Source organism: Kwoniella newhampshirensis, chromosome 12 (genome assembly GCF_039105145.1).
Source record: "Kwoniella newhampshirensis strain CBS 13917 chromosome 12, whole genome shotgun sequence".
NCBI classification, from domain to species: Eukaryota; Fungi; Basidiomycota; class Tremellomycetes; order Tremellales; family Cryptococcaceae; genus Kwoniella; species Kwoniella newhampshirensis.
Window position 1 is genome coordinate 73019 of NC_089965.1, and position 22567 is coordinate 95585.

At 51.0% G+C, this 22567-nt stretch overlaps 8 protein-coding genes across 8 annotated transcripts; 2 read left to right on the top strand and 6 right to left on the bottom strand.

Annotated features, from left to right (window-relative positions):
• Positions 1-276: 276 nt before the first annotated feature.
• IAR55_005618 (uncharacterized protein) lies at positions 277-2413 on the bottom strand (the record flags this gene model as incomplete). Its single annotated transcript, XM_066948709.1, has 8 exons — positions 277-713; positions 783-895; positions 958-1082; positions 1148-1528; positions 1595-1761; positions 1826-1917; positions 1981-2075; positions 2147-2413. The coding sequence occupies 8 exons, from the start codon at positions 2411-2413 to the stop codon at positions 277-279; spliced, it is 1677 nt and encodes a 558-aa protein (XP_066800482.1).
• Positions 2414-4091: 1678 nt separating this feature from the next.
• IAR55_005619 (uncharacterized protein) lies at positions 4092-5231 on the top strand (the record flags this gene model as incomplete). Its single annotated transcript, XM_066948710.1, has 2 exons — positions 4092-4765; positions 4904-5231. 2 exons carry the CDS (start codon positions 4092-4094, stop codon positions 5229-5231), a joined length of 1002 nt encoding a protein of 333 aa, XP_066800483.1.
• Positions 5232-5471: 240 nt separating this feature from the next.
• Positions 5472-8541, bottom strand: IAR55_005620 (uncharacterized protein; the record flags this gene model as incomplete). The annotated part of the gene is made up of 12 exons (XM_066948711.1): positions 5472-5681; positions 5751-5825; positions 5875-6212; positions 6263-6572; positions 6630-6901; positions 6944-7017; positions 7074-7234; positions 7301-7481; positions 7533-7660; positions 7738-7811; positions 7955-8093; positions 8344-8541. The coding sequence occupies 12 exons, from the start codon at positions 8539-8541 to the stop codon at positions 5472-5474; spliced, it is 2160 nt and encodes a 719-aa protein (XP_066800484.1).
• A 507-nt stretch (positions 8542-9048) lies between these two features.
• IAR55_005621 (uncharacterized protein) lies at positions 9049-10985 on the bottom strand (the record flags this gene model as incomplete). The annotated part of the gene is made up of 10 exons (XM_066948712.1): positions 9049-9219; positions 9293-9586; positions 9646-9740; positions 9801-9878; positions 9935-10017; positions 10079-10086; positions 10159-10266; positions 10323-10355; positions 10425-10576; positions 10826-10985. 10 exons carry the CDS (start codon positions 10983-10985, stop codon positions 9049-9051), a joined length of 1182 nt encoding a protein of 393 aa, XP_066800485.1.
• Positions 10986-12042: 1057 nt separating this feature from the next.
• Positions 12043-14485, bottom strand: IAR55_005622 (uncharacterized protein; the record flags this gene model as incomplete). The annotated part of the gene is made up of 6 exons (XM_066948713.1): positions 12043-13295; positions 13352-13423; positions 13484-13563; positions 13621-13852; positions 13913-14056; positions 14119-14485. 6 exons carry the CDS (start codon positions 14483-14485, stop codon positions 12043-12045), a joined length of 2148 nt encoding a protein of 715 aa, XP_066800486.1.
• An 885-nt stretch (positions 14486-15370) lies between these two features.
• IAR55_005623 (uncharacterized protein) lies at positions 15371-15914 on the bottom strand (the record flags this gene model as incomplete). Its single annotated transcript, XM_066948714.1, has 2 exons — positions 15371-15397; positions 15570-15914. The coding sequence occupies 2 exons, from the start codon at positions 15912-15914 to the stop codon at positions 15371-15373; spliced, it is 372 nt and encodes a 123-aa protein (XP_066800487.1).
• A 2066-nt stretch (positions 15915-17980) lies between these two features.
• IAR55_005624 (uncharacterized protein) lies at positions 17981-18678 on the bottom strand (the record flags this gene model as incomplete). The annotated part of the gene is made up of 2 exons (XM_066948715.1): positions 17981-18437; positions 18548-18678. The coding sequence occupies 2 exons, from the start codon at positions 18676-18678 to the stop codon at positions 17981-17983; spliced, it is 588 nt and encodes a 195-aa protein (XP_066800488.1).
• A 1412-nt stretch (positions 18679-20090) lies between these two features.
• On the top strand, positions 20091-22008 carry IAR55_005625 (pyruvate dehydrogenase (acetyl-transferring) E1 component, alpha subunit; the record flags this gene model as incomplete). Its single annotated transcript, XM_066948716.1, has 11 exons — positions 20091-20150; positions 20245-20343; positions 20467-20574; positions 20636-20849; positions 20904-20995; positions 21054-21173; positions 21234-21362; positions 21412-21530; positions 21590-21719; positions 21786-21884; positions 21940-22008. The coding sequence occupies 11 exons, from the start codon at positions 20091-20093 to the stop codon at positions 22006-22008; spliced, it is 1239 nt and encodes a 412-aa protein (XP_066800489.1).
• Positions 22009-22567: the final 559 nt, after the last annotated feature.

Sequence of the window (22567 nt, forward strand, 5' to 3'; positions counted from 1 at the left end):
GCGTCCGCCAGTGCGACAAAAGTTTCTGAAATCGGAGCCCTTCACATGACCTTCAGTCAGTAGCCTGGTTGGATCGATGACTGCCTCGGACCCATTGATTTGCTTCACGCGCTGACGGGTCAATGTGAATCAAACTAATATACATTATTGAGATACCATACTGTCACTTCAAAACCCTACACTGAAAAGAAAAACCCCTTTTGACAACTAACCCTTTACAGTATCTTCCCTGATGTCCTTTCGACATGACCTTGACCTAGAAAATTAGATGTCCATCTACAAGACGTACATGAAACTTGGGTTCTCGAAATCGGTCATGTCGTCATAAGCGTTCTCGTTCAAGCTGTCCATGTTGGTTCCCTTCTGTCTCATCATCTCCGCCAATTCCAACTTGTAGGCGTCCGCCTCGGCCGTCGACATGATCGAGATATCCTTGAGATTGGCAGGCATACCGAGGGCGACTCGTCGTGCTTCCTGTCGTCGGTTGAGGTACTTGAGATAGAATCCCATCGAGACGACGAGGATGAATTCCATGGACCAACAGGCGATGTCGACGTAGAGACCGGTGTGGTAGTAAGGTGCTTCCCGGGTGAGGTAGACTTGAGGTCCGACGACGTTACCGATGGTCAGGGCTCCGAACATGGTGGCAGTAGTGACGACTCGCTTGGTCGTGCCAGCAGCGTTGAGATTACACCATGAGATGAGGAGGGGTTCTACGCCAAGTGAATATCCCGGTCAGCCTTGTGCTATCTTATGAACGAGGAAGTCTTGATCAAACTCACGAATAGCAGAGAACACGTAAGCGACATAGTAACATCCCATGAGCGCGCTGGGCTTGGTCCGAGGAACTTGGGTCAAACCGACGGCACCGGCAATGGGGAAGAGGACAATAACACTAGTCGAGGCGGATGGTGTCAGTACAATACTGTTGTGCCCACCGTAGTGGTGAAGACTCACGCGATGACTGGCCACCTGAGCTTGATCCTGTTGGTGATGTAAATGGAGATGAGAAGGGTCGTGATACCGATGGCACCGGTGGGAATCTGCATAAGAATAGAAGTAAAAGTGCTGAATCCGAAGCCCTGGTAGTGACCAAAAAGATAATGTCAGAGGCGGTTCTTAAGATCGGAAAGTTCAGTAGACTCACCTTGGTGATCAAACCACCGAAGGCACCGATACCACCTGAAGGACAAGCGGCACAGAACCACATACCGGCCCACATGTAAGTCTTGGGGTCCTGGTATGTCTCCTTGACCTGACTCCACTTGAACTTGGACGACTTGGTACCGGTGTTGTTCTCCCTCAATCGGTCGATGGCGATCAATCGATCGTTGCCCTTTCGAAGGAATTTGGCGGTAGTAGGAGAGTTGGGCATGAGATACCAGACGAGGGGGACGAGCGCGAGCGAGAAGGATCCCATAAAGAGGAAGATCCCTTGGTATGGTCGGATGACGTTGTCTCTCTGTACAGCTTTACCGATAGCGTAACTGAGGAGCGGACCGAAGATGGCAGCGAACGAGTTTGCAATCTAGCGGAAATCTCGGATCAGTCAAGGTCTCCCTATATTGCACCCGCATCGTAGAAAGGTACACACCTGGTAGGCGATGGTGCGGTAAGATTGTTCACGTCGGATCCACCACATCTGGGTGATCAACACGAAAGATGGCAAGATGGTGGCCTCGAAGCAACCCAAGAACAGGCGACAGATCAAAAGTCCAGTGAAGTTCTTTCCCACACAGGTGACGATGGTGACGATACTCCCTACGACCGCCACATGACATCAGCGACAAGCGTCGAGCGTTTGGTCGCAGAATGAGCCACTCACAAGCACTCATGTTGAACATGACCCAGTACTTGACGGGGAAGACGATAAGAGCGTAAGATGAGAGCGGCTGGCACACGAGCTGTGCAAGGTAGCTGAAGAATGGGGGAAAGGCATGAGTCAAGGGGGAATCTGGACTTGTTGCCACTGGCACTCACACGATACTAGATAACCAAGAGTACTGAGTTCCGTGAAGATGGGCCTCTTTCTGGAGATCGAACACGGCAGCGTAAGAGACGGAAGATTTGTCGAGCTAAAGCACCCGAGAAGGAAAAGTCAGAAATTGCGGCGTCTGCTTGATGATTTGGCTATCCAGTGACTCACCTGCTGGATGAAGTAGATCAAACACATGGGAAGACAGACGTAAAAGTCGATCAATCGAAGTACCCGCTTCGAATCTTCCGCAGTGTATTCGACGTGTCCGCCCGCCTCTTGGAGGAGTCGAGCGGCATCATCCAGTTGAGTGTTGGCCTTGTATTTGGACTTTGCTTGTCCTTGTTCAGGGTCGAGATGGGGAGCCGTCTCGATGTGGTCGGGCTGGAGCTTCTCGTCCTCAAGGTGAGTGTGTGAGTATTTCTGTTCCAAAGACATCTTGGGCGATCTATCTCAGATAGGTGATACAAGTGTCGTTGTCGTTGCCGATGTCGATGTTGATCGAGTGCGATGGATGAAGGACACGAAAAGGAAGAGGGGGGATGGAGACACTTCCTGAAGGAGTGCTGTGTATTTATATGTCAGATGTACCGTCCAGACTCCGGCCCATCTATCCCGTTCGCGGAGCTCGCTCGATCACCCAGACGCGACATCACAGGTCGATACCCCATTCCCAACGATCATGCCTCAGGAATCGACCAGGAGACGACAAAGACCTCCCCTCCGCCTCCCGGCCCGCTAGTCATTTAGGCATATCATTTCACCTCAGACCCCTTTCGGTCCGGTGTCGAGTTGACGTGAGAAGATGGTCTTATGATCTTGGCGTTTAATCAAGCAATTCGCGCTGTCGCTGTTTTGGTGGAGATAACGACCCGAAGGAGACGGGGTAGTCCCCCCCACAGGTCGGTCCCATGATGCTTTTTTGACGCCCGAAAATAACGAGTGCGGGCGATCACCCGTCAGGACCCCTTCCCGGGGCGATCTAGTGAGAGAGAGACACACACGCGAGAAGCCCCGCGGGGGATGTGCAGAGAGAGCGGGGTCATAGAAAGGAGGATGACGCAAGAGGTTCAAAACGTTAATAAAGTCCTCCCTTCTGATAGTGTCGAGGGCGCAGGAGGAGAGCCGGTCAGACCGGTCCGTTATACCTCAATGTAGAGGAACGGTACTCCCTTGTGGCAACGGGGTGGCTTGCTTGGGGGACACTCGTTTATCTTTCAGGTGATGTGAGAGGATGAAACGCGTTGAATAGAGCCAAAAGGTCACATGAATACATGAAAGAAAAGAAAAGAAAGAGAAAAGACCCAGGGGGAAACGCTAGAAGGATCTCAGAGGAAAGAGAGAGGCACACATCAAATGATAATGGAGACTTGGCATCGTATGAACCGGTGCCTGATTGTCTGCACGGTGCAAGAGCAGCAGAACTGTAATGGCGTTGGGTAACGGGTCACGCGGGAAGATACTACACGCATACTCAGCCGGATCAAATTCCCTCCCTCTCCCTCCTAACCGGCTCTACCAAGCTCCGTCCCCATGGATCGGATGCCCAGTCCCGACCGTCAAGTGATGTGAAAGGGAATATCTTATCGGCGCCGATGGAGACCACAGCATACATAGGTATGTAAGAGGTCCGATTCGGACCTCGAATGGGACTCATGAGTCGGGACTCCGACGGCCCGTTGGTTCAGAGTCAACGTAAGCTGTAGTAGGTTTTGTGTCGCTGGGAAGAGAAAAAAGGGGTCTGGGTTTGGATCGACTGACGATCATCTACCGTCGTGGCATCATTGTCGGTGGCCTTTCCATGGAGAGGGTGAAGGAGCTGGTGGTCGTTGCAAGATGTTCAACTACATGTATGGTGTGTAGAGAATCCTCTGTGCAAACAAGGTGCTATCGTGCCGTCTCCATCTGCAGTTCGGTCTTGACGGTGACCTCGGTGATGAGACGCGCCTCGGTGTGTGATGTCATCTACTACTACTATCTTTAGACCCGAAACGATGTATCCCCCCTTTCCGACGACAGAGCGGTGAGATAGATGTCTTGGTGAATCCCTTCTTCCTACTCGACTTCCTGGAGAACACAAGTCGACAGCAGTAGCTTCATCGCCGACAACGACGCCATGGTGTACTCGTCATACCTCGATGTTGGGGTGTTACGCGACACCCTTCTCCCGAATCTCGGATTCCAACTCTCCCTCGCCGTACCTACCTATCTACTCGGTCGTTCTCAGAACTTTTTCGCCGCCAAAGACTTTCTCTGGTCGTCCGGTCAAGTCGCTTCAGCATGGTATGCCGCCATCGGTCGGCATGTCCTCGCTCTCCCCGGTATCGCCGGTGGCGGTCGTGGTGGTGGCGATGTCAGCTTTTCGACTGCTGTGAAGGCGATAACTCGTCCTGGATGGCTACTCCTCGCGGGAGCGACTCTCTGGGGAGGCAGGTTGCTCTTTCGAGTGATCCAACAAGCTTTGAACAGGGGCAAAGATGATCCTCGTTACGATGATGTCAAGAAGGATCCTCAAGGATGGAACAAGGCGTTCTTCACTGTTTACGTACCGGAAGCAATCACACAAGCTCTCATCACCCTCCCGTTCACAGCTCCGTTCAGAACTTCCCTCCCGGTCATCGTACCCCCCTCACCGACCGCGAAGAGCTACTTGCAATTCGCGGCCGTAGGACTCTTCACAACGGGATTCGTATTGGAGCTCTTGGCGGACTACCAATTGGCTCAGCATCAGGAACAGAAGAAGATGGGAATGTTGAGGGAAGGCGTATGGAGCATTGTCCGTCATCCCAAGTGAGTGTGTGGCGGGGGGGGGAGACTTCGGGCGTTTGCCCTCTTGAGTCTGAGCACTACCCTATTATACGCACTGTCTGCTTTTGGGCACACACAACGGCGAAAAGAAGCTGACACGGCCCACCTCACACCCCACAGCTACCTCGGAGATATCCTCGTGCACTCCTCATTCCCCCTCCTCCTCTACGCCAACAACCTCTTCAACCCTTACACCCTCCTCGGTCCAATCACCAACTGGTTCTTCCTCCGCCACTTCAGCGGAGATAAAGAGAACGAAGCGAATCAAGCGACCAGGTATCAGCGTGAGAACCCTGCCAAGAAGGCCGAGTTTGATCAGTACAGAAAGGAAAAGAACGCGGTCTGGCCGGCGGTCAATGAGTTGGTGACGAATAGGTGGAGTTGGATAGTCCTTGGGGCGGGAGCGTTGGGCGCTGTGGTGGAGAGAATCACGGCCAGTCTATTCTGAGGGGTTCCAGAAAAGTGAGGACGGAGCAGAATGTGTTTTGCGGTACAGCGAGAGTCGGAACTGCGGAAATGGCTCGAAGAGATGGGATGATGCGCATGTCAGTCGTAAGAAGTCAATGTATGAGGATATTTCCCTTCGACGCCAGATCAAAGCTCGCACTTCCATATTTGCAGCACCAAGACAGTCCGCAACAACCCAAATCGTCCACGTAAAACTATACATGCTCCCCATCCACATGCATCACCCATCATCGCTGTCTGATTCCCTTCTATCCCTATACCGATCTCTCTTGTCCAGTCGCGGAGTCTCATACGCCTCGTATCTCAGCTCGTGTTGCGACCGAGATGGAGATCTAGCAGAAGGTGGAGACGTGGGTGTTCTTGGGGCCGAGGTACTCCTCCTTTTGTGCTCAGCATGCACTTGTATCAATGCTGCGAGGATGTCAGGAAGCTAGATAAGGTGGAAGTCAGTCCTCAGACCGACTGATTCGCGGCACATGGCTTCGGTGGGATGACATACAGATCTCGATCTCGCTTTATCGATGATCTTGCCGAGTAAATCCTTCTCGATGATTTCTATGACCTCGGTACAGCGCTGCTCGATCTGTCAGCCAGGCCCCTCTGTAAGTTTTCATCCCACACACCTTTTGGATATACTTCGTACCACTCTTGTGAGTCCTTCTTGCTCCTTCCAATACCCTTTCCTTCGCCATATCACCATCGCCCCCTGCCGCCGATGTCAGGCCAGACAACAAAGAGACCAGAGCAACCAGGATCAGTTCCTGGACGGGCGGCCCGGTATGTGCCAAAGCGGACACAAAGAAATCGACCGCTAGCTTTCGGTCTGTCTGTATTGGAGTGATGTACTCGCAGGCTGCTGTGGTACTTATCACAAGTAATGTGTGACTCGTGTTCTGAATGGAGTGATGGGTAAGAGAATCGAATAGAGAGGTCGTGAAGTATCCGCTAAACGGGGTCGTAGCTATGTTGTGTCGTCAGCTGTCTTCCTGGCGCATCCATTCGGACACCCACCATTTCGCAACCTATCCAGGACGATCCTGACTCCGTCTTCCCACACCAATCTCTCGTTGATCTCCAAGGCATTCATGATTTTTACCACTCGTTCAGCGGATTCTTTCCCTCCATGAGTATTTACATCCACCACCTCCAAACCTCTCATTGCAGTCTCTTGCCTGCCTAGTCGTATCTTTTCCTCATTGCTGACGTGAGTTGGCAATCTAAAAGGCAATGACAGATTGGTAGACGATCGGAGAGAGTCGACGTATCCTTCCAGAATCATATTCGTGAGGTCGGGCGATTGTCCATGCAACAAGCGGACAGTCTGTTTTCAGTGTTTCAGTTGATGCCATGCTAAATCGATGTAGATGTTGCCACATACAGTTCGTCGGACTGTGTCATCCGCGCTATTCACCCCTTCCATGATTACACTCATTTCGCTCTCGCCCAGTTGACCATCCCATGAGGTGACAGGAAGCAAAGTTAGGCATTTGAGAGCCAAAATATGATGGTTAGGAGAGGGCAGAGTAGGCGGTGATGTCGACGAAGATGGAGAAGTTGATTCAGGATGTAAAAGTCGGCTTATGAGTGGGATACAGAGTGTGGACACAGATTGGATAATGTCCGACAGTCGACACGCATCCAGGAGGAAAGCTGTGTCGCTGTCAGCACTGTGTACGAGGTCAATGAACTCACCTCGTTCCCATCCACGACAAGAGGTCAAACCATACAACCTCGTTGTCACCCATTCTTCCACTCTTTCGATCGCGCTATCGACAGAGATATCGTCAGCTGAAATCAGAAAATGACAACAGACTCAAATGACCTTGTACCCTTGCGATGCGTTTTCAGAAGAGTTTGCAGCAGTCGCAAGACATCCAGAGCTATCTCGCTGTCCGGAAGAATTCCTCCCAGTCCAGCCGCTTCTAATACTTTCTCCACGATATACTCTCTTTCTTCGTCGTTTTCGATGCGATGAGCGCCCGTCTACAAGCACCGCACACACGAATGTCAGTGACCGACATTCACAGACAAGCGGCTTATCCTGCTCACTTCTAGAACCCTTCGAATGAGCTTGAAGATGACAGCTAAGACTGCATGATCTCGTTCGTGATTCAACATTTTTATAATCTTGCTCATAGACAGCGGGAAGGATCCGTCATCGAGAGTTGAGATCGATTGAGAGATTTGTAGCGCCGAAAGAGCTTCGAGGGTCCTCTGTCGTACTGCAGGACTGTACTCATGATATCAGTCAGCTTTGTGCGCATAGCGACTTCGTACATACACCTTGTGTCGTAGCAGCGCTTTGGCCGTGAGCAGAGGTGTGACGGCCGGTCCGAGATCGTGTGATGGGAGTTGTACGATAGCATGTAAAGCGAGGAGTATATGCGAGGGCGCTGACGAGGCTAGGTCCTGAATGACATGTGATGTCAACTCAAGCCATAAGGCAAGGGTCGGATGAAGGTGGGGAAGCACGACTGATGACTCACCTTTCGGATCGTGTTGATCAATAAAAGTTGCAGCTCGTGTTCGAGCGGCAGTCGCTCAACGAGATATAGGTATCCTAAGCGCCATTGAACATCAACCAGTGGTTTCATTATGCCAGTCTTGTGATGTTCGCACCGAGCGCTCCTTCCACGCAGGTTGAAGGACCGAGAATCGAATTGGACGAAGATGTCCACGAAAAGGCGCAAAGACCGAACGTACCTATTCTTCTCTCCGCTATGCTCTTTCCACCTTCCGCCAGATGGATAGCGTGGACGAGAGCAAAGTCGAGGTCTTCATGGCTATCATGTCGTAGCATCGCACAGTGGAGCAAGATGAGTACCGTCTCCGCTATCTTTGTCTGTGTGTTTCAAATGAGCAAGGTCAGCATAAGGATTGAAAGGTTCAGGTGGGACACAAGCGTCAGGTAAGCAGCGAAAGGATGTCGACAGGGTGGGCAAATTGAGTGTGCTCAAGAGGAAGTCATTCGTGATGTCCACCCCAATAACTGTTTCCAACGAAGACACGGATTGCTCTCTGTATAACCCCAACATTTCCTGTGCGGAAAGAACGACTGTCCCGAGATATCTAAGCCCCGAAGCACGACGTACCGTGCTCTGCCCTCTAACACCCAACACCTCCTTCGCCCTAACTATCTCCCCTCGTATGACCTCGTCCTCCTCATAGTTTGACTTCGCAGAATGTAGCTTGACCAGTAGAGCGTGATGTGCACGAGACGATGCCCCAGATGTGAGATAAGGTGGGAGAGACGTAATGGTGCTCGTGTTCGAGATGGATCTTGACGACATCAAGCAGATCGTTCTTGGTCGGTGATCGGACTTTTAATCGTCCCTCGTCGCGAGGTTGTTGGATACCGCGTGTGAAGCGCGGATGCTTGACGTGTGAGAGGAGTTCGATTAGTTTACGCAGTATAGAAGAGGAAGAAGGGAGAGTGGACGGAAGATGAATATCGACAAGCAAGATTAGATTACAGATTGACCCGGAGAGTCGAGTGTCATCAACATGGTTCACCTCCACTCTCAGGCAGGACATCGTTCACACCGCCCGGCCACTCTGATAAATCGCTTACGCCTGGCCGTTTCTCCACCCGCAGACCAATCGGGCATGTGTCGTCTGGAACGCTTATCTCCAACAAGACCACTTCACAATCATCGAGCACAAAGAGAAGAATACATGTCAAGGTACGTAGACACAACCGCCTATCATCTCCTTCTTTCCTGCCGTCATTCTTCTCACACTTTGTCTGATTTATCGAGGTAAATCTCTTCATTTACGACATATATCGAGATCCCTCCTTAGAAATTTCCTCTGAAGATATAACCGTCCTCGTGAGGAGGTGTCAATTTGTCGTGCAACAAAGCCGAGAGACTTTGGTATTCTGGATCCGACTCAACGTGCGTGAAATGGACGTGTTGCCAGTTGCTCGACGCGGCAGCCTCGTCCTTGCGTCGTTGTCGCTGTTCGTTCTGTGAGTGGCGTCATGCGACATCTGTCAATACTCCTTCCAGAATCATATCCGCTGTCAAATGGCGCACTCACCTCGATACGGGACTTTTCTGCACCAGCCAGATCATAGTTGCCACCCTTGATACCCTTCGCGACCTTTTCCCACAGTCTTCTGCTCTCCCACTCGCCCTGCTCTTCGATAGGCTTGACGGTGACCTCCTCCTTGGGCAAGTGCGCGTCGAAAAAGACGGGACCCTTGCTGCCACCAATGTAGGACACACCAGTCCATTGGCCCTCGTAAGACTGTTGTGTCTTACTGCCCTTGGTGATAGTAGCCTTGTACGAGTGGGGTTTACCAGAAAAGTAGCCCTTGCCTTTGTAGTCGATCTGCAGAAGGAGATGGTCAGCTCCAAGCTGCGACGTGTTTCTCCATTCGAATGGCTAACCTGTGCAGTAAGTCCAGTGCTCGCCTGAATGGCGTTACTGTCTGTCAACTCGATATAGGGTGATCCCCAGATGATACCCTCAATACGAAGCTTGGCTATGAAATTAGAAGTCAGCTTCAGCTTCAGCTTTGAACACGATATAAGGGCTGACTTACGCAGCGTGATCAAGTACTTCTCTTCGGGTCCGCCACTCTTAGGGGTGACAGTGAGTACTGCGTGACCGGATTGTTTTACTGATATGAATCGTCAGCATGATCCAACTTTCGGGCGACATTGAAGGTCAACGCACCATTGATAGCAGTGCCAGTGAACGCGGTCTTCTGTCCCGAATGACCCTGTAGCTTGACACCAGCCTTTTTGTTCTCGATATAGCTGAGTGGAAGTCAGCAGGAGTTTGCTTACGCCAATCAGTCGACAAAATCGCGACACGTACTAGGCGGTCTACAAATTACAGCGTGACGTCAACAGGAGGTCTAATATCCAATGTCAGAGCGGTGGACCGGTCCAACTCACAATAGGAGGGTGATGAGACACTTGCTCGACGATCAATCTCGTCTCTCCACGACCGTTGACATCTGGCCAGACACCGTAAAACAGTTCTCCAAGAACGGGATTGAGGGGCTGTGTCGTTCCTTCCACGATCAGCCACGATCAAGTGCGATAAGATTGAATATTACCTTCTTCTCGGATCCCATCTTCTCATTTCGAGTCTATAATAGTATCGCAGTCAGGAATGACGCAGACGTGGTAGAAAAGTGCAGGACGGATCGCGAACTCACAGTGTACTGTCCCTTGAGAGTACAAATGAACCACTTGAGTACCCGCTCCATACGTTGGAACTCGTCCTTGCCCTCCGAGATCTGAGCGAAGACTTGAGGATGTTCACACCAATAGGCGGGGAACTCAGTGAGCGAAACGGGAGAGAGGATGACTGGGAGATGAAGAAGTTAGCTTTATCGCAGTCAAGCAGATTCGATGGGCGTGTTACGGGTGATCATGAGAGGACAAGGGAGCAGGAAGGGGCAAATGGGCGTTAGAGATGTTTGACGCCAGATAGACATGATCATCAGGCCTGCCTCGAAGGGCAGAGGGCCATGATCGATACATTGCGAGCAGGAAGATTAAGTCACGACAGGAGAAAAGGGCACAACCAACATATGCTAATGAGAAGAGAACTCACACGGAGGCGCCGTCATCGAACTCAAATCGCCCGTCATCTTTGCCAAACTCTTGATGAAGCTGGTCCATCCCGCCTTCTGCTCTTCGGGCACGTCGGCGCCTGATGATGAGGACGATGAGGACGCGGTCGCGTTTGCGTTTGCGGATTTCGTGGACGGCATAGAGGGATTTGGGGGGCGGGGTGGGATTGGGTGGAGGAGGGGTGTGAAGGGATGGAGATGGTTTGGGTCAGTGTCAGCGTTCGTTATTCGCTGTTGTTTGGTGGACTAGTGTTGCTTTCGAACGACTGGGTGTTTGATCGTGATAGGTGTTTTATGATCGAGGATCATCACAAAGGGATTCAAACCATTATCCACCATCATTTATTTAATGATGGATGATATTATCGATTGATTGAACCCTCAACGACCCCTCCACCCCTCATCCTCATCTCGCAGCACCCCTCAAATTAACCGACCCCCCCCTCCTCTCTCTCTCTCTGTGTCCTCTCAATCCCGAACTTGAGCTCGCACGACTCACCTTCTGGTCTCTCGTCCATGTTGTTTGATCGTCCAGACACTGAATCGGGTGAACCGCGTCTTGACGAACGTGTAGATCCTGGTAACGACACCGTCTTGCCTGGTATTTCTTGGGGTAAAAGATGGGGATGTTTAAGGGTGGCTTGTATGTTTGTTTGTTTGTCCGTCGATTACACATACACACACGATGGATTATAATAGTTGTCCAATTGAGATAGTGAATGTAAGATGGGATAAGATGTGGATGCTGATTATATTTCTACCTTGCATTCGACTGATTCTTCGTTGTACATCATCGTCGTCATCATCTCCCCACCCCCTCCCCATTCAACCCACTTTATTGCCGTCACTCTACTGTGCTCATACTCATTCACTCACCGTAACGATGACAAACCCCCATTCATGGGATTTCAGGGTATGACGACACGCCCCTCTCTCTTGGTACGCTGCATTCTCCGATCAACTAGGAGGGTGTGGCACCAAGGTCATGTCGCACTACCATCATGATGATAATAGTCAATAATTTTTAGAATGCATCTCATTCAATGTCACCCGAAATGCTATCTACAATGCGCACTAATGCATGCAACCTTCACTGGACATTCGAGCGACATCATACTTACAGGGGACTGGAAAAGAAAGACCACGTAGCTCTTCACATCACCTCGAGCCTTTACGGCCGACACATCTACGCGGCCCATCAATCCACAAGATGACCCAGTCCCATTCTGTTGGTCTTGCTGGTTCCCGGGGTACTTGCCGGACTCCCAGCAACAGACCCGCGATGGCTACCGCCCGCACTGCGGTTCTGCTTCTCTTCTCTGTCCCTCTCATCTGCTGAATCCGTCACGATAGAAGGAAGTGCTCCTCTCCCACCTCTTGACCCTGGTCGCGAAGAGGCCCCCATACTTAGAGGAGCGAGCACGACCGGCGAGAGTTGATGTTCACGTCTGCCTGACGAGGAAGACGGACGATAAGCAGTCGATGTGACGGAGGACGTCGGAGAGCGCTGCACTGGACCATGACCAGATATCTGCAACGCATTTGTGCTCCTTGGGCTGGTCCTCGATGATTTGATCCTGGGTGAAGGAGGTCGAGAGGCTGATTCGCCTCGAGGCAGTGGCGGAGGGGGATGGGTGGGTGTCGCAGGTTGTATACGTGATGTCGAAGGGTGTCGTGAATGGCTCGCACCGCTTCCCGTACGATGATCCGTTGCTTGTGGCTGCGGCCAAGGGACGCTTGCTGGACCTCTTTCATACAGTGCATGAGGGTTCATAGGGGGCGCATGCATATACTGCTGTTCTGGATGGTGGTGAAGACTCTGTTGTTGCTGTTGTTGCTGTTGCTGTCGCTGTTGCTGCTGCTGCATTTGTGTCTGATGCTGCCACGAAGTGAATGGAGGGGGAGGGTATGACTGATGCTGACCTGCAGTCGATACGCTCTGTTCAGGCGGAACGTATCGCGGAGGGGGAGCTGGATGGTACTGTCGGGTTGGCCCAGGATGACTTTGCGGTCGACCGGGACTAGATCCATGATACGGGTTATGTGCTTGAGGATGAGCTGTAGGGTACCCAGGTCCAGGTGGTGGCGGGTAGTGCGGAGGTGGTGGCCCCACGTGTTGCTGTGGATGGTGCGGCGAGGGTCCGCTTCGATATGGATCGAACGCTGCAGGCGGAGGTGGTGGTGGCATGTGATGACCAGGTGAGGGATACCAACCTCCTGGGTGTTGAAGATGATGATGGTAACCATTAGGAGGCACTTCGAATTGATAATGCCGTGGCTCTCCCTGATGGTCGGACTCAAGAGCCGCCCCGTGACTATCACGACGATACCTTGAATCCGATTCCTGAGTCTGGCCCAGTGACATGCCTCGAGAACGCTTCAATTGTGACGATGCGTCGTCTTCGGATTCGTTAGCACTGCTCTTGCGTTTGACTTTCAGGCTTCGAGCAGCTAGATACGAGTGTCAGCGACTCTTCCACAGCCAGAGGTCATACAGTCGTACTCACGTTGACGAGGATCTTTACGGACGCGAATTTTGAGGCCTTGGTCGGCAAATGATTTCGATAAATCCGTTGCTTCTACAACGGAAAGCTGAGTTAGTCTAGGGAATATCTTCTCGCTGAGAGGTTGTGTCTCACTCGACATGCCAGGGAACTTCTTCGCAGAGAATACGGAAAACGCAGAGGTGAACATTGTAGTACAGTAAAACACCTCTTGACTGTGGTCACCGCTGGTCAACGTATCGCCATGGTCTACCATAGAGGCTTGGACTTACTCAACGATCTCAAACAGCGTCAGTTTCAACTTATATCGCCCTTCTTTTCTCACGCCCAGATCTGGAAAGACAAAGAAAGCGGCATCCGTGTTGTCCAGATCCTTGAGATGGTATAATGACGAGACAGGCGTCCCAGTCAAGAATCGTGTCTTGCCATCGTCAATCACGTGAAGCTCGTCGTCTTGATCGTCTGACCCGCCAACCAAACAGGCGAAAAGAAAGTAGTAAGGATCTTAAGCACAAGGTCGTCAGCTCTGTGAAGGTTTAGATGGGAATGAGAAAGACTACTGACTCTGCATGAAGGTCATTTCATTCGGGCCAGGATTTGGCCGGCATAACGAGCGTGATCCCTCGTCCCCTGGAGTCACGTCATCTCCGTTTCCGTCAATGACCTTGAGCTGTATGATGGGCGTGGGGTCGACCGGCCGACGGTCGGCTGATCATAACTCATAGTCAGTCCCTATCAACTCAAGGTCTACGGTCGCATGACCAACTCACACTTCTCCCCGACGCCGCACATTCTCGCTTGAACGGGTTGTTGTCTTATTACCATTTCATACTTTCTGAGGATACAATCGTGGTCGATAGGGAGAGAAGAGTCATCACGACAGTGAGAAGAAGGTGTAGTCGAAGGGGTTGGTAATAAGTTGAGGTTGGAAAGATCAGGAGTGGACGATCGGGAGTTCAGGCGGTGGGTATGATTGCCGTCGTCATCGTTAGGTTCGTACGGAGAAGGTCGACCGTTGTACGTAGACGGATTTGGAACAGATGGGACCGGCAGGAGCGCCAGAGGAGGGGGTGGAACATAAATCAGTTGATAGCCGGGGGGGGGAGGAGGGAGATAGAAGGGAATATGAGAGCACATCCTGTTAGCATTGAAACAAGCTTGACCTTCGCAGCTCATTCTGGATTGATTCAAGAAAGTAAAAAGATGGACGTGAAAGAATAAAGATGTGGATGAAAACACAACGAGAAACAAAGTGATGAAGCAAATCAAGATTACAATCTCCTTGTTGCCGACCATGGAGGTCCAGCAGTAGACGATCCATCATCAAACAGGACGTAATAGACACCCTCAAAAACACAAAGAATTGCGGTGACATCGGGATCTCGTTCGTTCAAAGGGTAGATGGAAAGTGCATCCGGGTATCCCTGGTGAATCGAACAATGCGTTCAGTGAGAACAAAGGCGGATCGGAAGATTGTGTATGTATATTGCACACAGGTGTCTGTGTGCAGTCAACGTGTTCCAGATGTTGAAGAAGGATTGTTCCGAGTGTGCGTCTTTTCCAGATCTTGTGTCAGAGCGTCTTGAGAGCGATGCAGACGACCTGAACATCTTCTATCAGCATGGCTTCTCATCACCACGACGAACACAAACACATATGCGTGTATACACACAAGGACACAGACACTCACCAATCTTCTGCGCCCGTCGCAAACCAGCTCGTGTGTCGAAAGATTGTTCATGGACGATTTCATTCTCCTTTCATACGTCCGCCGCGGGTCGAATTATTGTGATCATAATCATGGACCATCGACAAACTCATCGCTGGCGTCGCATAGTACCAACAGGTCGATGGCGAGGAGTGACAGGTGAGATAGAGTTCGGAGGCGTTGTGTGACCAAGCGAAACAGCGAAAGAATGAAGGAGACGAAAGTGGAAGACAAGACATACAAACGAAAGGTAAAAAGTGGAGAACAGCTAACGAGGAGGGATAGATGGCCTGGACACTGATTCGGAATTACACTCACATGTTCTTCCTTCCTTGTCGTCGCTGGTAGTACGGCATGCGTCAGCGAATGATACTGACTTTCAGCGTGCATCTCATTCTCCACTTTCTTCCACCATCAGCCCTCTCTAGCTCGCCTACAATGTGCTCTGGTCCCGTCCTCAAAATATATCCTCCACATCAGTCCCGCCATGATTGAGATCATAGTCAGACTCACCTGAGACACCGGCACGTACTCATACGCATAATCTACACCTTCCACCCAACCTTTGCCTCCTGCTCCCGACTGCATACTCATACTATCCCTCTTCTCGGCTCGACTTGCAGGAGCTGCCAGTTCCCTTTCCCTTTCTGTGTCTATGTTCTCAGCTGAAGGAGTGACAGGCATGAGGATATTGGTCAAATGCGGTGTAGTGGGGTTGGACGTCTTGCCGGGTTGATATAACGCTTGCTGGCCTCGAGCAGGGAGAGAGGAGAATGGTATCGATTGCGAGTGAATTAGCTGGGTTGGATAGTCGTTAGGATGACAAGGTGAAGGAGGTTGAGAGCGTGTTGGGGCCATGGGAGAAGTAGATAGATTGCAGTGATTTGGGGAGGAGCTGAGGCAAGGTTCTCGAAATCCGTCCAGGCGGTATGCTGTGATTGTAGCTGTTCCTGTTCCAGAAATTGAGTCAGTACGGTCAGGGAGGGAAATGACGATTTGTCCACGAAGATGATAGCAGCATGAGCGGCAAGAATGTCTTGATTGCTGCCTGTTCCATGACCGTCTCCCTTGACGAGCTCTCTCTGTTTGGCTCTTGCGATGCACAGTGGAGGAGACGAAACTTATCCCGAGAACAAAACAGTGTCCAACACGCTGTTCATTCTGATCCGTTCACTCACCTTAACTTTGTCTGTGACACAAACAGAACCCTTGATTATCCCTCCAATCCTCTCGACGATAAGACTTACGTCTACCGTAGGTGGTGCGGTGTCAGACAGTCCTGATCTTTCTCTTCACTGCACTTCTTCACAGCGACCTTTGTGTGGCCGATTCCTTCCTTTATGCTTTGGGTATTTGTTGAGTGTCCAGAAGAGAAGAAAAGAGCGGATGATAGCGTGAGCAGGGTGAAAGGAATGTCGAAAGCAGAGACTAATTCGAGGCGAAAGGCGAGATCGTCGTGCACGCGTGCACGCGTTTTTAATGTGTCTGTCCCTGTGTATTGTTCTAGTACCAATTATGCTCGCCGTCCTGTACCGCTGTGAACAAAAGTGAAAGGACGATGATACCCGAGGAATGATTGATGTCGTGGGTACTCCGGAGCTGGTTGTCCACGTTCGAGCGGTTAAGCTTAACTATTGCTCTCGTAGGTTTCCACAACCTGTTGTCGGCATTGACAACGTCGATTGTGGCGATGGTGATGAAAGGGAAGAAGAAGTCGACAACGATACCGATGGGGGAGATGATGATGATGATGATGTTGATGATGATGATGATGATCAAGTTGGCGCAGACTGCAATTACTACTCTACTGTGCATTGGTCCAGTTCCCATATGCTTTAGCTCTCAAAAAGAAAGAAAGAAAAAACCCCAGAACCACTTGTCCGTTCCAGCTATCCTGGTTCCTGACCAGGGAAAATGTAGAGTTTGGTCTTAAAAAAGTAACTACCCACATATCACCTGATACTGGTATAGAAACGCCCCGCCCTTGTTCTTCTCTTGATCTTCCCATCAAGTGCCTCTCCAGAGTCAGTCATGGTCGATGAACCCAAAAGCATCTCCCGTCTTTGGGCGAAAGAAGACAACAGCAGTGAAAGGACCCTATTCCTTACACTGTGCCTTGACTGACCGGAACAAGCCAAGGGAGGGGAAAACTCTCCGTCGACGTCACGAGAGGAGTCTACCATAATGGTACCGGAGGGAAGTCAGCCGAGACTTGGGGTCAAACCCAATTTAAGCAATCGTGAGCGTTTCCTCTCCCGATGCTCCCTGATACCGTTTTAACGGATGCAAACATTGTTATTACTGTATGTCAGACATGCGACAGATCCATAAAAGGAGACAGAAACACCCAGACAAACCTCAAATAATGTCATACCTCTCTTCCGTGCTTGATCTTAGCGTGGGATGTCAAAGGCAAGCCGGTCTCCCGCTGTTATGAAGTTGGAGCCAAGAATCGGTCTAGCTAGACACACCGCATGGTTCAACATGTGGAGAATAACGAGACGGGATCTGTGGGATAACGAGAGATTGATGCGTTTCATTCTGGACGGGTACAGGGAGGATTGTAGATATGTACGTACTTGGTGTCAGGGGGTAGATGGGGAATACAGAGGCTGGTGGACTTGCGACCGTCGCTTTCGGCTACCTAGGCTGTGCCGGAGAGCTCGGTGCGTGTGAATCCAAGTAGACCAGATATCTCGCTCAGAAACTCCAGTGATGGCACTGCGCGAGCAAAACTAAAATCGTCAGGTCGATGGGCTACAAACGAACTTCAATCTCACATACGTTGCTCGATGGGAAGGGATATCTCCACTGCACTGATGATCTGCACTGACCCAGCCTCAACTCAATGCATGTTGATTGTACATGGATGCGACATCCGTTCTTGAATTCCCTACTCATTCGTGATTGATCGAGGGCCCCGCTCACTCCACAACATCGTCCAGGTCTGCCTCTGCGTCTTCTGGGACATACCTCTTCTGACTCTCGCTCCTCCCCCTTCTCCTCTCCTTCTGAACCTCGTCATAACCCACCGCGTTCTGCCAAACCCCATTGATCTTCCTATCCTGAGAGACTGCTCTCCCGGCGTTACTGCCCAGACCTCCCGTCCTCCCCCTCTGGTTCTCGGTTTGAGATGATTGAGGAGAGAGACCACCTGACCAAGCTTGCTGAGCTGTTTTGATCTTCTCGAGTGGGACAGGGATGTAGGATACGACGTAGCCTAACTTGCCGGGAGGGTTAGAACCGAGACAGTGAAGACAGGTGAGTTCGGGGACGGGAAGATAACCCATACCAGGGGGAGGGGCGGGAGGCGAGGTGAGTGTAGTGTTTGCATGATCAGATGAGGATTGAAGGTCGGTATCGTTGGTATCATTAGGACCACTGACATTATGTGAGGTCAGCAAAGCAGTCCGATACGAGCGATCGACGAGAGGGGACTGAGGCAGAACAAAGAAGCCGATAGGAAATAGGACATGCTATTCTGAACGTACCTCTGCTCTGTGTTCGATGGCAGCCAAGGTCGGATTGTCCCCTCCGGCAAATCGCCCTGAGCACGGGGAGGAGACATGGGAAGCTGGACGGGTTGATGAAGCTGAGTCTGGTGTGAAGATGGGGAGGGCATCTGCGAAGGCAGCTTGTAAGCGTCTTACATGATATTTCTGAGTCGGCAGAGGTGTCATAGAGCGGCCTGAGACAAGGAAGGCGGATCGAGAGATTTGGACAGGCAAGGGTTTGAGAGTGAGAGGCTTTCGTCAGGTCCAGATGCGGCCACTGACGATTGATATTGTTCTTATCGATTATCGATTGTGATCTGCGAGGTCGATGAGGTGTATCCGATGCTGAGAATGGACAAGAGCTTGTATCCTCATCCGCTGCAGTCCTGTCTTATAACCCCAGACAGGGAGATCGGACGCAAAACAAGTATGAGATCAGGTGACGCCATTTTCGGCCGGCTCACCTGTCTCAAGCGGCTAGGGAAGAATGCGAATGATCCGGTAGAGTAGCACTGGTGGTGCAAGGATTCGAAATTGTTCGCATCGCATTCAGTAATCGTGTTCACAGCACGTGCATACCTACGTCCTCCCTTTGTCCCATGAACCTGTCTGGTAAGACTTTTCAACGTCGAAAATGTCAAACATCAGAAATGGGAAATGGGAGATGGCAAATGGGAAATGGGGGAAACTGGTCAAGACAGGTGGAGGTTCAGTCAGATGGTGTGCCAAGAGCCGATCAACCGTGTCAGATCCTCTTGGTGGTCAGCTGAGCTTGAACGTCTGACACCATCATACCTCGCTTGGATGTGAGGGACGTTTGTGCGTATTCGAAATGGATATGGAGGTTCGGACCGATAATGTGGGATCAGAGAAGAAAAACATCATGCATGGATATTATCGTGACTTCCGTCGGATTAGAGGGCATATTCTGCCTGAATTGCAAGCAGGTCAGCTTGATTCAACTCGACTCCTACTGGCACTGTCCGAGATGAGACAATCAGTGATGGGAAGGGATGCGAGATCAGACGGGGTCGGTCTCAGAGAGTACCGTGATTAGCATATAGCTGGTGTGGACGTCATGGACATCGGTGCCCCAGCAATGTCATCAGGTGAAGGCAGATGAGGAGAACGATGCAGGGAAGAGGCGAGACGCGGCGATGGGCCAGGAAGTGGTACTCACCGTCATCAGAGCACTGCCGAGCCTGTGCTTGACTGGTCAACGGTCGACGACCTTGCTGACTTGCATTTCCATCATCACATCAGACAGCTATGTCAATGTCCTTTCGACGCGTTTTCAGCAATCACAAGCAATACAACGGATCTGGGATAAATCAACTAAACAAATGAAAGATTAACATGACCACGTGCTACCAATCCCCACGGCAGTCCGCTCGTCTTTCACTTTCTCCGTCTCCCACTCTGCATCAGCCGCATTCCAGCTTGCCTCTGCTCGAAAGATCTAAATCTGGTCAATCAACCTGTCCTTCTCCTTCTTGTTCTCCTTCTCCAGACTAACCCACCTCATCCTCTTTCATCCATCATGTCATTCTCCGTCCTTCGTGCTCGGGGTCTTCGAGCTGCCACCCGTTCAATCGGTGTCGTGAGTTCTTCGCGTCCTCTCTCTTCATTTTCGTCGTTTGAATCCCTGTCAGAGATTGTAGACAGCTGATGTTGATATATCTTACCACGTGTAGAAGCCCCTCCGATCTACCCTCCCTACCATTCGATCTCTCCAGACTGATGCCGATAAGAGCTCGCCCATGCACGACCTCCCAGAGTCTGGCTCGGAGCACGTAAGTTGTCTTCACCCAAAACCAATCCTGCTCATCGAAGAGAACAAAAACAAATCACTCGACACTCAAGTCTACCTGCCGTGTTGTGATCAATGCTGATTTGCCCTTGCTCCCCTCATACAGTTCAAGGTTCAGCTTCACCCCGAATCTTTCCACTCTTACCGATGCGACGCTCCTGCTACTGAGACCACAGTGACCAAGGATGAGTTGATCGACATGTACCAGTGGATGGTGGGTTTCATTGTTTCATCTTTCACCGTCTTTGCAGAACTCACTCTTTGCGTTACGTTAGGTTCAAATGCGACGAATGGAGCAAGCCGCCGATGCTCTCTACAAGCAGAAGCTCATCCGTGGTTTCTGTCACTTGGCCATTGGTCAGGAGGCCGTTTCAGTCGGTATGGAGAAGGCTATCGATCAGGACGACAAGGTCATCACTTCTTATCGATGCCACACCTTCGCGGTCCTGCGAGGCGGTTCCATCAAGGGTGTGATCGCTGAGTTGATGGGTGGGTCATCTGCTCATGTTGTGAGTCAATTGACGCTTACATCTATTCCGATAGGTCGAAAGGACGGCATGTCAGAGGGCAAGGGTGGTTCTATGCACATCTTCACCCCCTCTTTCTTCGGTGGTAACGGTATTGTTGGAGCTCAAGTGAGTTGACGTGTACTGAAGATGCGAAGTCTACGTTACTAACGCCCTACACCACTAGGTTCCTGTCGGAGCTGGTATCGCTCTTGCCCAGAAGTACCAGAAGAAGAAGACCGCTACTTTCGCTCTTTACGGTGACGGTGCTTCTAACCAAGGTCAAGTCTTCGAGGCTTACAACATGGTGCGTTGTTCGTGACCAATATCCGACAGCGCCCTTAGCTGAGACACCTCCGTACTTCAGGCCAAGCTCTGGAATCTCCCTTGTGTCTTCGTCTGTGAGAACAACAAGTACGGTATGGGGACCTCCGCAGAACGATCTTCACAAAACACCCAATTCTTCACTCGAGGTGACCAGATCCCAGGTCTCCAAGTAAGTTAATAACTCTGCACATCTAGGCCCGAGCTCACATCATGACCAGGTTAACGGTATGGACATCCTTGCTGTCCGAGAGGCGACTAGGTGGGCGAAGGAATGGGTCACTTCCGGCAAGGGTCCTTTGGTTGTTGAGTTCGTTACCTACCGATACGGTGGTCACTCGTGAGTTGAATGCTTCTCTGTCATTCTGAACTTTTTCGTTGACGTTCTCCGGCATTTAGTATGTCCGACCCCGGTACAACTTACCGAACCCGTGACGAGGTCCAGCAAATGCGATCTGAGAAGGATGCTATTGCTGGGTTGAAGAAGTACATTTTGGACTGGGGAGTGACAGACGAGGCCAGCTTGAAGGTGAGTCGCCCGTTGCGCCTTACCATCATCTCCTCGGTGACAGCTAACACAATGATGTCTCGAAAGGCTATCGACAAGAAGGCCAAGGAGGATGTTGACATCGCCGTTGAGGAGGCTAAGAAGAGTCCCGTTCCTGATCTCGTTGAGTTCTGGAAGGACATCTACGTGAGTTCCTCGTGACGATCTAGTGTTCGGCCGCTGACCGAATCCCTGCTTGCAGTACAAGGGAACCGAACCCCCTTACATGCGTGGTAGGGAGAAGGAGGAGGTCCACTTCTACGAAAAATAGAAGGTATCTTCTGTTTTCATTCTAGTTGTGGCATTTCGTCATCCTTTTGTTTACCATTTGACACCAGGTTTTGGGCTGGAGGGAGCTATGCAATAGATATGCAATACCTGTGTGCAACGGGTTTTTGTTCAAGTGACCGGAGATGTGGAATCAGGTCTTTCCTCCAGAGCGTGAGCTCTGCTGACCTTCACTGATTACTGGGGGTGGACTTGGGGGCTGAAACGAATGGAGCGGGTTGAGCTGTGCGATCGGCTTGGGCATCAGACAATGTTCGTCTTCAGATGGTTCGGGGAATCAGTGTGTGAATGTGCTGTCAGCTTCCTCCACATGTTTGGTTTCCAACCTTCCCAGTCATTCAGTCTCAAGGGGTTGCCTAGTGGACGAGAGCACACCGACAGGTCAAGATTAGTCACACAAGCTTGAATCTGTGCAACATCGATGCGTTCTTGACCTCGCGCAACCTGAGTCAATGGCGTGGTGTGGGTCGTGATCCAGCATACATTGTCCATGCACGATCAAATGATGCTTTTACACCAATGACTGACATACAGAAATATCC